The sequence below is a fragment of the Haplochromis burtoni genome, unplaced genomic scaffold (genome assembly GCF_018398535.1).
Source record: "Haplochromis burtoni strain Fernald_Lab_line unplaced genomic scaffold, NCSU_Asbu1 Contig_315, whole genome shotgun sequence".
Taxonomy (NCBI): Eukaryota; Metazoa; Chordata; class Actinopteri; order Cichliformes; family Cichlidae; genus Haplochromis; species Haplochromis burtoni.
In genome coordinates this window covers 125999-138241 of record NW_024582676.1, presented here as the reverse complement: position 1 = coordinate 138241, position 12243 = coordinate 125999, and the positions used below count along the sequence as shown (strand labels likewise).

The following is a 12243-nucleotide window of genomic DNA, read 5'->3' as shown; positions in this document are numbered from 1 at the left end:
TTTTTTTTTTTTTTTTTTTTTGAAATGTCTAAACAATGAAATCAAAATGAAGAAATATAGCCACCACATTGACCAGGTCACATAATGCAACTAGGAAGGAAGAAATAAAAGCCAGATGTACATTTTGACAGGAGATTTACAAGACGATTCAAACTCTGCCAGCATGCATTTATCAGGCAAGTCATTCCACAGCCTTGAAGGCTGACAACGAAAAAGCCCCAGCTTTCCACTGTGAGATGAACCAATGGTTATAAAGTATGGGTTAGGCCTGCAGACAACCTCAGGCTATAGAAAGGCAACTAGGGTGAAGCAAAACCATACATAACTTAAAATAATCACTGGTTATTTAGAATTAATGACCCCACAGTTTAACCACAAGCAAAACCAACTAAATAAAGTGGCGTGTACCTGATAACATTGTAACGACACAAAAGAAGCAAAAAGCATTTAATTTGTACTGAAAGAATTTGGGTTTTTCATTGTGTCTGGAAAACAGATGGAGAAACTGTGACTGGTAATCTGTTGTTTGATCCATGAATTAACTTCGTGATGGTTCCACAAAAATATGTCACTGCTGAATTATTGTATCGCTGTACCGGAAATACATTTAACCTACATCCCAACTCTCAAGAGTGGCATTTCATGGGGGCTGTGTCATGTGTTCCTGTGTGGCTGACAAGATTAGAACCAAATATACACGACTCTGAAGCAGCGCTGAACTCAAAATGCAACTTTATTGATGGGCTCATGCGGATCAAAAAAAACAAAGGAACTTAACCTGGGCAGACAGTAGGAATTTGCTAACTAAGAAATCACATGGGAAACACGGAACATACAGGGCACACAGCAAGAGGGAACGAGGCACAAAGAATGGGAGACAGAGGCAAAACTACAAAAACTACAGACATGAACACAAGTCACAGAAGACAACAGTTATCACAATGAAACAGGAAGTCACAGGAAGCTGGCTTAACTTAGCAAAGGCCACGACACTGGGACATCAAGGAACCCAGATAATCAGGGAAGATGAGACAAAGGGAATTAAGCTAGACATGAAAGCACAGGTACTCCGGCTTCCTCCCACCGTCCAAAGACATGCAGCTTGTGGGGATAGGTTGATTGGATAATCCAAATTGTCACTAGGTGTGAATGTGTGAATGAATGTGAGTGTGAATGGTTGTCTGTCCCTGTGTGTTGGCCCTGCGACAGACTGGCGACCTGTCCAGGGTGTACCCTGCCTCTCGCCCTATGACAGCTGGGATGGGCTCCAGCGCCCCCTGCGAGGCTGAAAAGGATAAGCGGAAGCGAATGGATGGATGGATGGATGGATGGATGAAAGCACAGAGGGTAAAAAGACCACCAAAGCAAGACAGGAAGTAACTAAACAGATGGCAGACAGAAAGGTGAACTTCACATATGACACACCAAAGACAAAACAGACATGGGACTAGGACAGCCTGGCTATGAAAAAGAAGTAGAAACATAGATATCAAAACTAATAAGTACTGGGAAGTAATACTACAATCAAGAGACTAAAAATCCAGACCTAGACGTTAAAACACTTTAAACTAAGGAACTAAGTTATGGAGCAGTTACATTAAAGCTGCATTTCAGTCTAATTACCTCATGAATTTCAATGGTATTGACGTGAACTGATAATACTTGATTGTGATTTACCTCTCTCACATTCACGAGTGTTTGATTTAACGTGAACACACTTCTCTCCACTTATGCACTCACAGAAAGTGGATTCACCCTCACTACATTATTCTGTTTATGTGCCCGTTTGATTTATACCTTGTCGTTGCTTGATTTTAATAATAATAATCGATTGGATTTATATAGTGCTTTTCAAGGCACCCAAAGCGCTTTACAATGCCACTATTCATTCACACTGGTGGAGGCAAGCTACGGTTGTAGCTACAGCTGCCCTGGGGCAGACTGACAGAAGCGAGGCTGCCATATCGCGCCATCGGTCCCTCTGGCCAACACCGTTGGCGGTAGGGTAAAGTGTCTTGCCCAAGGACACAACGACCAGGACAGAGAGCCCGGGGATCGAACCGGCGACCTTCCAGTTACAGATACGCTTCCCAACCCCCTGAGCCACGGTAATTCAGTACTTGCTTCACAACTCATCTTTGTGTATCATATGACTTTTCTTTTCAGAACTTGTACAAAGTTGAGAGTTATTTCTTGCTCTTTTTGCTCTCTACCTGTTCCCGCCATCCAATATACATGAACTTCCACACACATACTGTCAAAGCGATTTTTTTGCCAAAGGGTTTCCCAGTAGTAATAGGTTCCAGACACATTGGACGAAGATTTAAGAGGGACAGAATATGACTCACCACTATAGGGACAGTGCTATCTGTCACCAGCTCCACCCTATTATAAATCCACAACTGACTGTGTCTTTGTATGTCTGTGGGATTGCTCATGCAACTGTGCATAACAGAAGTGTAACCAGTCATTAGATGACTGTTTGTTCATCGACATTTAGATTTCACAAACGCTGCGCAGATCTCGGTGTGCGCACTGATGCGTGTGCACCTGTACGCGTTTGAGACGTCGACGCGCCCGCATCTCATAAACAAGCAGCAAATTTAGATTCCGACCCCAACCTCTGTTTATTTTGCTGCAATTAAAATTCCTCAGAGCAAATGGAAGCCTCAGAGTATATTGAACTTCAATAGTTTCACAGATGGCCCAATCTATCTTTGTCAAAATTTCCCATCAAAGGAAAGGGGGGGGTCTGTCTGCAATGAACAGATAAACTGGTCACAGATGAATACAAATACACAATATATATGATAAATCGACAGCAAGGCAGTTGCATGGAGATTGAATTCGCATAGAGAATGAATTTGCAGGGAGAATGAATTGAGCTGGTGAGCCTCCTGCAAAAGTAGAGACCCCCATGATTCACTTTTTTGTACCCGGGGGAGCTAGACGGCTGTACGAGTGAAAACTGTAATTTAGAAAATGATTTGCTGTTTACACACAGATGAGAGGGAGAAGTATTAAATAACTGGGTGGCTGAATGGCAAGAGAGAGGAACAAACATGGACTGATAAACTAATTAAGGAGATAACTGTTGATACTAAAAGTTTCAGGAGAACCACGTCTATTCAAACGTGATAAAGCTAGTCTGTAGCCACGGCAGCAGCTTTGTGAGGATGTGTGCTCAGCTACAGCAAGGCTTTCAGCTAAAATGCTCATATTAACATTGCTAAAATGGTGTTACGCTACAATGTTTCTCATCTTACTTCAATATGTTAGCATGTTAACATTTGCTAAAGAGCAAAAGTACAGCTGAGACTAAAGGAAACAGTATTTGTTCATTAACTTGGGAATCAAACAGACTGTATATGAAAGATGGATACTAGTGTCTGGATCTGCCATCAAGTAGCACGTGTGTTTTAAACCGTATCAATGACCTCAGGAAACACTTTATTGGTCTCACTTGCTATTTTCAAATCTTATTTGATACAATAAAGTTTGTTTTGTAAATATTTTAAGTAAAATACATGAGATAGAAGGGTATGCATTACAGTGTGACTACCTTGTGATTGACTTATGCTAACCTATGAGCAGACAGTGTCCTGTTTTCTCAGTTAGATACACTCAGGGTGTGATTTTTGTTTTCTGCTCACCTGCAGGGCGTCACGCTCTTGTCCCCACATTAGCAAATCTTTGGACAGGGAGACAGGAAGCTGGTTCCACCTATTAACATCAGCAGCAAACTTTTGGAGTTTGGGTTCTGACTCAATAAATGTGTTAAAATAAGCCTGCTCTGTAATGTGCTGGTCACAGGTTTTAAGTGTGAATGATAGTCAGGTCAGGGTTGGTCTGTCTGCACAGAAGAGGGGCCGTTCCTCTCTATTGGTCGATTATAGCATCTCCAGCAAAACTTCCAAACTGTGCATATCATTTTTTTTCTCAGAACAGCCCTTCATAGGCAGGCATTCTAACAGCAGGATGCCAGTGACAACAGCCCAAGCGCATAACTGCAATTCAACAAGTTTAATAAGAACATTCAGAATTCAAGTTTGTAGGAAATTATGATGTAATTGATTAGGCAACTGCTTTACAGTCAGCAAGAATATTTATAGGATAAACACCATGTTGAAACAGCAGTGGAATAACAAAAAGATCCAGATCAACTTCCCCGCCCCAAAAGTGCTGAAAGTGAAAGTCAGATATGTTTTAGATACAATGTTCAGAATTAAACTTTACTAACAACCAGAACTGCCAACCTGATGGTACCGGTCAAGGTAAAGTCAGCAGGATTTGTGCTCTGGGCCTCATGAAAATATGTATGAAGTTTTAATAAGTCCAACTGTTGCTGAGATATTTCAGTCTAGCCCAAATAGACCAGGCAAGCTGCCCTGCAATCCTCAGAGTCAGAGACCTAACATCGATGAAAATATCCAAATATATAGTTAGTTTGTGTGAGGAAGAAGAACATAACAAAAGGCTGAAGTTGTGAACACAAGTGAAAGAAAAATCCTGGTGGAAACAATAAAATTCAGGAATTTTGTTGAAAACAAAGTGTGGGAAAGAGTAAAGAAACTAATGAAACATGAGTGAAAGCAAAAAGATGGCATCATCAGGGCTCCCTGTAGCAAACATAAACAACAGAAGGAGTAAACAGATGGACAAAAAGGAGAGGGGTGTTTTTCAAATGAGCAGCACACGCTGAAGTCTTATCCAACGTTATGTTCATCCAAAAGAGCATAAGACTCGGATAACATACGTCTGGTCCAGCAGCAACTGTAAGCCAATCACTCTGATCCAGAGAGGTAACACACCCAATCCCATGATGTAGCTGCTGGAAGGGGAACTTGGTGCATGTTTGTGTGTCTGTTTCAAATTTCTCTTCGTCTCTGCGTGCACAGTGTTATCGTTTGGGTTTTTCCCCTTTGTTTTAGATACTTATCTTCTTTCTGAGTATCCGTGTGTGTCTTGAACTTTATTTGGCAAGTGTCCATCCTTAAAATTTCACTCCATTAAGATCTGCTCAGCAAAATGAGGCTCTCATCTGACAATAGGGAAGAAAATTCCCCCCAATCTTCATCCCTTGTGTGGCTATTTCAAAATGTTTTGTTTTAAATTGTGAATAGATGCATGCCTTCTTCCACTAGTTTGTCCAAGCAGACACCTCTCAAGCATAATCAGTCTTGATTATGGTCAAACTACGAATGTTTACACTTTAATGAGCACTGAGTCCTGTCATTAAAGTAAAGCGAAAGCCTTCCCACACAGCATGTTTACTAGAGTAAGTCTCTTTGTGAGATAAAATGCTGAACGTGTTTCAAAACAAGGACCTGCTCATTAGTGATGTTCCGAGTGTCTCCACTGCTCTATGGGTTTTATTCTAAAGCACTGCACTTAACTGTTCTTGCTGGAGTTCCCCTGGCTTGACAGAGACAGTAAAAGTTGAGCAATAATCTGTAAAATCTGACACCATTCAACTCACATACACCCGCAGTCATACACTCCCTCAGACCTCTACGGATAAAAAATAAATCGCGTATATTATTTTTATGACAAGGAGTAATGGGAACACACACACCTAGCTGGACAACGCATGGAAGTGCTGTTGAAGAAAGTCCCTGGTTTGCAGATGGACCAGGCATGCTAACGCGAACACACCTACAGACACCACATGTGCCAGAAGATTCTCAGGAAAATCTGTACTTTCACAGCATCTCTTTTTTTTTCATGCTAGCTGGCAGGTTTAACTACATTCAGAGAGGATTTTGAGTCCACGAAGCAAAGGCATTTCATGATATAGTCATGGTTGCACTGTTGGAGAAATGTGGGCAGCAGCGTATTGCACCTCAGGCACCAATTAGTGGCTATATTAGCAAAATGCCACTATGGAAAGCGCAGGGACATTTTATAAGATGCAGTGCTCATTCAAGAGTATATGCCTTATGGGTGGCTCTAACATTAGGCAATGCAAAAATGTCTTGAACTGTACAGTATGATGCATTTCCAGTTTTCATTTCTTGTTAATAAGGAATAAAAGAAGACAGTAAGAAAAGAGAAGTGGGTGTTGTGAGACTGTTGCCGGAACACTGTCAGCACTGTTTACACAAGAAAAATGAGTTTAATGAAGGATTTCTACATCTTCATAGAAATCTTGCATTCTCAAAACCTGTTAAGCATGCAATAAGTAGACACATTTTTCCTCCTACTCTATAACTTCTCAGGTAATTAGTATGCATTTCCACAAGTTTGGTGTAATTGCTTCCTTTGTGGACGGACTGTTAACCGTCTGTGTGAGGATGAGTGTGTAGGTTTATCTAATGTTTTTCTACCTCTATTTGGAGCATTGTAATCTCCTCCTCCAGTTTCCTCTTGAGGAGTACATCTTTCTTCTTCAGGTCTATCTGCCTCTTCTCCTCATTAATCGCTAACTCCAAGTCTCTCATGTCCTTCTCCAGGGCCTCCAGAATCGAGTTTCTTTTAGTGATAGCTGCCTCCTGGATGTTCACCTTCTCATAGTAGTTACACAAAATCTCTTCATGTTCCAGGAGCTGGATTCCTCTGTAGATTTGAGAAGTGCATATAGTATATACGAGCTTTAGGTCAATATGTAAGCATTCGGGTAGCCATTACTTGAGCTTTAAGCTATGAACATACAGGAAGTTGCGCCGCTGTATGGCAGTTTTGTGATTCTTGTTTATTTCCAGCAGAGTCTCCTGCTGATGGCTGATCATTTGTGTGAGCTTCATTAGTTCCAGTTTGTTGTCCTCACACTCCTGATTTATCTGGCACTGCTTCCCGGCAGCCTACAACAAGTCAGAGAGAAAGAGAAAGTAATAAGCATGTTCACAGCATCAGAAACAAGATCGGTACAAAGCACTTAATGACCCTCAGAAAAGTCTGTTCTAATTTTTTTTTTTTTAATGGTCAGTGGGGTTCAGTGCGACAGAACTTTGGACGTATCAGATTTAATACAGTACATTTTATGTATTCATTCTTTTAAAGTATTTCTTCCATGTTTGCCCTTTCCTTAGATACTTGTGTTGTCCTTTAGTGTGATGGAGAGAAATGCAGAACAGGCCATGGTCAAGCACAGACCATTTAGTCAGTGTCCTCGAAACATTCGCAAGAAGAGGAAGTTTAAAAAGGAGAAAACACCAGGAACTCAAGAAAACGGCTGGAATGTTTGACTTTTGGAAGTGACGGGAAAAGCTGGCAAAATGAAGCTAAATAACAGGTGGTGCACACAATTGGAGCGGAATCTAACAAAAACAAACAGGGAAGACCAGAACAAAGACCAGAAGTAAGACTAACCGAAAAGCTAAAAAACCCCAGGTCATTTTTAAAAGCACATCACTGTTATCCACTGGTCATCACTCATCAAACTCAAAGCCAGCTCTGCGATGAAGGTTTTTTGGGCCAGAGGTATCACAAAACACAGATGTGATTTTATGTTTTTAACTGAAACTTGGTTGGACCAAAGTAACAGTGGAGCTGTTCTCATCGAGACGACCCCTCCTAACTACAGTTTTATCAGTGAGGCCAGGGTGAGCGGGAGAGGAGGAGGGGTTGCTGTCTTATTTAATGAATCATTTCAATGTAAGCAGCTATCTCCTGGAAGTTTTCAGTCTTTTGAATATGTGGCTTTACAGCTGAAGGCCCCATCCAAAGTTGTGTTTCTTAATGTTTACAGGCCTCCCAAATACTGCACAGACTTTTTTAATGACCTCAGTGAACTGCTGTCTGTGATCTGTGTTGATTTCCACTGTGTAATTATTGTTGGGGATTTTAACATCCATGTGGACAACCCTCAGGACAAAGGGACTAAAGACCTGAGTAACACTCTGGGCAACTTTGGGCTGACTCAGCATGTAACAGAGGCCACACATAATAGAGGACACACTCTTGACCTACTGATCTCCAAGGGCCTGAGCATTTCAAACATTACTGTGTCTGATGTGGGCCTGTCTGATCATTACTGTGTTTTCTTTGAAAGTAAAATCTCAGGCCACACAAATATATCAACAGCAGTGATCACAAAACGGTGTATAACTGAAGACAGTTGTGAGATCTTTAACCAGGTCTTCCCATTAACACCTGACCTGTCCAAAGGTTCAGTCAATGAGCTCGTCAATAGCTTCAATGCAAAAATGTTAAATGTAATGGATACTATTGCTCCCATTAAGGTGAAGGTTATCTCTGGAAGGAAAAAGTCTCCATGGAGAAACTCCACACTAATGAAAAATGAAAAAAGAGAGTGTAGGAAAGCTACAGTTGACAGGCTAACAAACTCTCCTGTGTCAGTGGCAGCTGAACTTCATTCGACCATGGCCTGCAATGACTTTGCCAAATTCTTCACAGAAAAAATCCAAAAGATTAGACAAGTAATTGGTACATCAACAGCAGATCCAGGATATGTACTGTGTCCACTGAAAAACTGTTTAAACACCATCAAACAGTTTCACCCTATTAACAGCAAAGACCCGGAGGACATCTTAGGTCAACTGAACTCCTCCTCTTGCTGTTTAGATGTCCTGCCAACAAGTTTTTTCAAAAAGGTCTCAAAGACTTTCGAGTCAGACCTGTTACAGATCGTCAACTTTTCTTTAATGTCAGGTGTGTTTCCGGAACCACTAAAAACTGCTGTAATCAAACCTATACTGAAAAAGGACAATCTTGACAGGACACAAATGAACAACTACAGGCCGATCTCAAATCTCCCGTTTTTAAGTAAGATCATTGAAAAAGCAGTTTCTCAACAGCTCAATTACTTATTAAAACAGAATAACTGCTATGATGCCTTCCAGTCAGTTTTAGACAGAACCACAGCACTGAAACCACTCTGACCAAAGTGTTTAATGACATATGTCTGAATACAGACAGTGGAAAAATGTCAGTCTTAGTTTTACTGTATCTCAGTGCAGCATTTGACACAGTTGACCACAACATATTACTCAAACAACTGGAGAACTGGGCAGGTCTTTCAGGAACTGTACTAAACTGGTTCAAAACATACTTAGAAAACAGGAAATACTTTGTATTTACCTATTACCTATTGATACCTTGTATCAATAGGTAACTTCACATCTGAGCAGACAAGTATCACATGTGGAGTTCCCCAAGGTTCCATCTTGGGACCCCTTCTGTTTAACATTTACATGCTCCCACTGGCACAGATTATAAAAACAACAAAATAAACTATCACAGCTATGCAGATGACACACAAATATATATCACAATGTCACCAGGAGACCGAGGCCCTGTACAGGCTCTTGGTAAATGCATTGAGGAAATTAATGACTGGTTGTGCCACAATTTTCTCCAGCTAAACAAAAACAAAACTGAGGTAATAGTCTTTGGCGCCAAAGAAAAACGATTACAGGTCACCAGAGAACTTCAATCTATACACTAAAAACCACAAACCAGGCGAGAAATTTGGGTGTAGTGATGGATGCAGACCTAAACTTAGAAAAACACATTAAGACAATAACAAAGTCAGCTTACTATCACCTCAAGAATATTTCAAGGATAAAAGATCTGATGTCTCAACAGGACCTGGAAAAACTAGTCCATGCATTCATCTTTAGTAGGCTTGATTACTGTAACAGCATCTTTACAGGTCTACCTAAAAAATCAGTCAGACAACTACAGCTCATTCAGAACTCTGCTGCTCGAGTCCTCACTAAGACCAAAAAAGTGGACCACATCAGTCCAGCTCTGAGGTCTTTACACTGGCTGCCTGTCCGTCAGAGGATAGACTTTAAAGTTCTGATGCTGGCCTATAAAGCTCTGAATGGTTTAGGACCAAAATACATCAGTGACCTCCTGACCCAGTATGAACCTTCCAGATCCCTCAGGTCATCTGGATCCGGTCTTTTATCAGTTCCCAGAGTCAGAACCAGACACGGAGAAGCTGCATTCAGCTTTTATGCTCCTTATATCTGGAACAAACTCCCAGAAAGCCTCAGATCAGCTGAAACACTCAGTTTATTTAAATCCAGGTTGAAGACTCACCTGTTCTCAGCTGCATTTGAATAAAGCACCAAATCCACACTTTTAAGCTTAAATTTCAAAACTTACATTTAACTACTGATTTTATCTACTGTTCTGATTTTATCTGTTTTGATTTTATATACTGTTTTGTTTGTTTGTTAATTAGTTAGTTTGTTTGCTTGTTTTAATCAATTTTAAATCATGCTTTTTATTTGTTTTTGTTTCTAATGTCTCTGTAAAGCACTTTGAATCACCTTGTTGTTGAATTGTGCTATACAAATAAACTTGCCTTGCCTAGCACTGAAAAAATCCTGAATCTAAATCTGTGGGAGAATTCTGCAACAGCAAAGATGGTACAAGTATAACATCCAGGAGAGGAACCTTCTAAAAATGCCATTTGGGTAATCAAAGTCAGGAATCTTTTCACGTTTTTCATAATTTGTGGGCAGGGATAGGTCAGTAGGTAGAGTGGTCGCCCCATGATCGGAAGGTTGGGGTTCGACTCCACTGAACGGCTACCCTGACCTACCCCTGAGCAAGGTACTGTCCGTAACCCTTCACCGAGTTTTTTTGATTCCTCAGAGGCAGCCGATGGAAGACAAAACACTGCTCCCTAGACCATTTAACACTTTATTTCACTTTCACAATACTTCTAGAAGGGAGATGCGTCCTGCAAGACACGTTGCCGTGGATCTCAAAATGGTGACGGGCACCTGACAGTTTTATTACCAGGAACCTTTTCTAGTCTAAACAACAGCATTTCAGTAAGTTTCCACTACAAGTTTCCACTACTATCTACTGCTCTACAGGCAAACATGGGTGAGAGTCTACGACTGAAGGACACCTATTCTAATGCCTTTATTATTCAGGGCTGTGTCCACTTAACACTACACTATATGATTATATGGCAATTTGATTAATATGAGATTAATATATGGCACAGTAATAAAGCACTTCAGGTAAGATCATTCTAACAACAGTGATAAACAAAAAAACCCCCACACGTTTTACTATAAAATGCTACCAATGAGTTCACCCCTGTCTTATTTGTGTCTGTACACAACTTTGGATGTCTCGCAGCTCATTTAATGTTTGTTTAAACTGTCTAAATTGTGATACTGCCATACTGCAAAGGGTGTGTGTGTGTCTGTGAACCTTGGAAATGTCATTGCGTAGCTTGTCCCTTGTTTTCGAAGTATTAGAGATCTTCATACGAGCCTTTGAGAGTCCTCTGAAATAGACGTATATAAAGGGAAAAAGATAATAATTACACACAGAAACTCAATAAAACATAACTCGTTGCACACAGCTTGACATTTTAACTGCTATTATAGTATTTGGTTATGACCACATATCCTAAACACACCTGTCCTTGTTGATGGCAATGGTTCGCTGGATTTCCGATTCATTTTCCAGGACCTTAATCTGCTCCGTCAATTCTGTGATCGTCTGTGAGGCCATCTGTTTCAGCTTGACATACTTTTTCTTCTCTTCCATAACCATATCGGACAGCTTAGAGTACTGTAATATTCTGACGAGGTAACAAAACACAGATTAGTAATGAACACATTATTTATCTACAACACAAACTCCCAATCCAGAACAACTTCTTTACACGTTACACTAATGCTTTGTATTTATACTTCTTAGACTTTTAGGTCTATGTGCGCTTGCTAAATAAACTATGGACAGAAATTTTGTCATCAACAGATGCTATATTCCTAACAGAGTAATCTTAATATCAGTGACTCATATTCATTACAAGTGATCAGTGGATCACAAAATTATGAAAGAACCAAAGTCTCACGGGGTTTAAAATGCATCTAAGACGTGTGTGCTGTGACGAACGACGGCTAAATGTGAGAACAGAGAGGAGATACACTGTCTGATTCCATGTCAAGTGCAACCACTTCAAACTGAACTCTGCTGCTTTGACCTTAATGAATGCATTGTTTAAAAATCTGCTTTTATACTGGGTGGTGCTTTATGCATTAGTCTGTGTCTGAACACTGAAGTATGACCAATTAGAAAGAAATGGTTTTCTACCAAGACAGCATGCACAGATGTCTGAATTAATTGTGGCTGCAGATATTTTGCAGCTCAGAGGAGCCAAACATATAACATGGAATCAATTATCAGTCGTGAAAAATGGTTATATTAAAGGAATATTTCACTGAAAACCAAAATCTACATACTTGGTGTGAGTTTTGTGCTTTTGGAGATGGATATTTGCTTTAGTTAAATGGAAGTAAATGG

At 40.4% G+C, this 12243-nt stretch overlaps 1 protein-coding gene across 2 annotated transcripts in view; it reads right to left on the bottom strand.

The window, feature by feature from the left end:
- ccdc146 (coiled-coil domain containing 146) overlaps positions 1-12243 on the bottom strand; it is a 56594-nt gene that overhangs the window by 13670 nt on the left and 30681 nt on the right. For both annotated transcript variants that reach the window (XM_005941573.3, XM_042228276.1), the window contains exons 15-18: positions 11354-11518; positions 11143-11218; positions 6652-6800; positions 6327-6555 (exon numbers count right to left, since the gene is read on the bottom strand). In XM_005941573.3, the coding sequence (XP_005941635.1) occupies positions 6327-6555; positions 6652-6800; positions 11143-11218; positions 11354-11518 (619 nt within the window). The remainder of the gene's footprint in view (positions 1-6326; positions 6556-6651; positions 6801-11142; positions 11219-11353; positions 11519-12243) is intronic.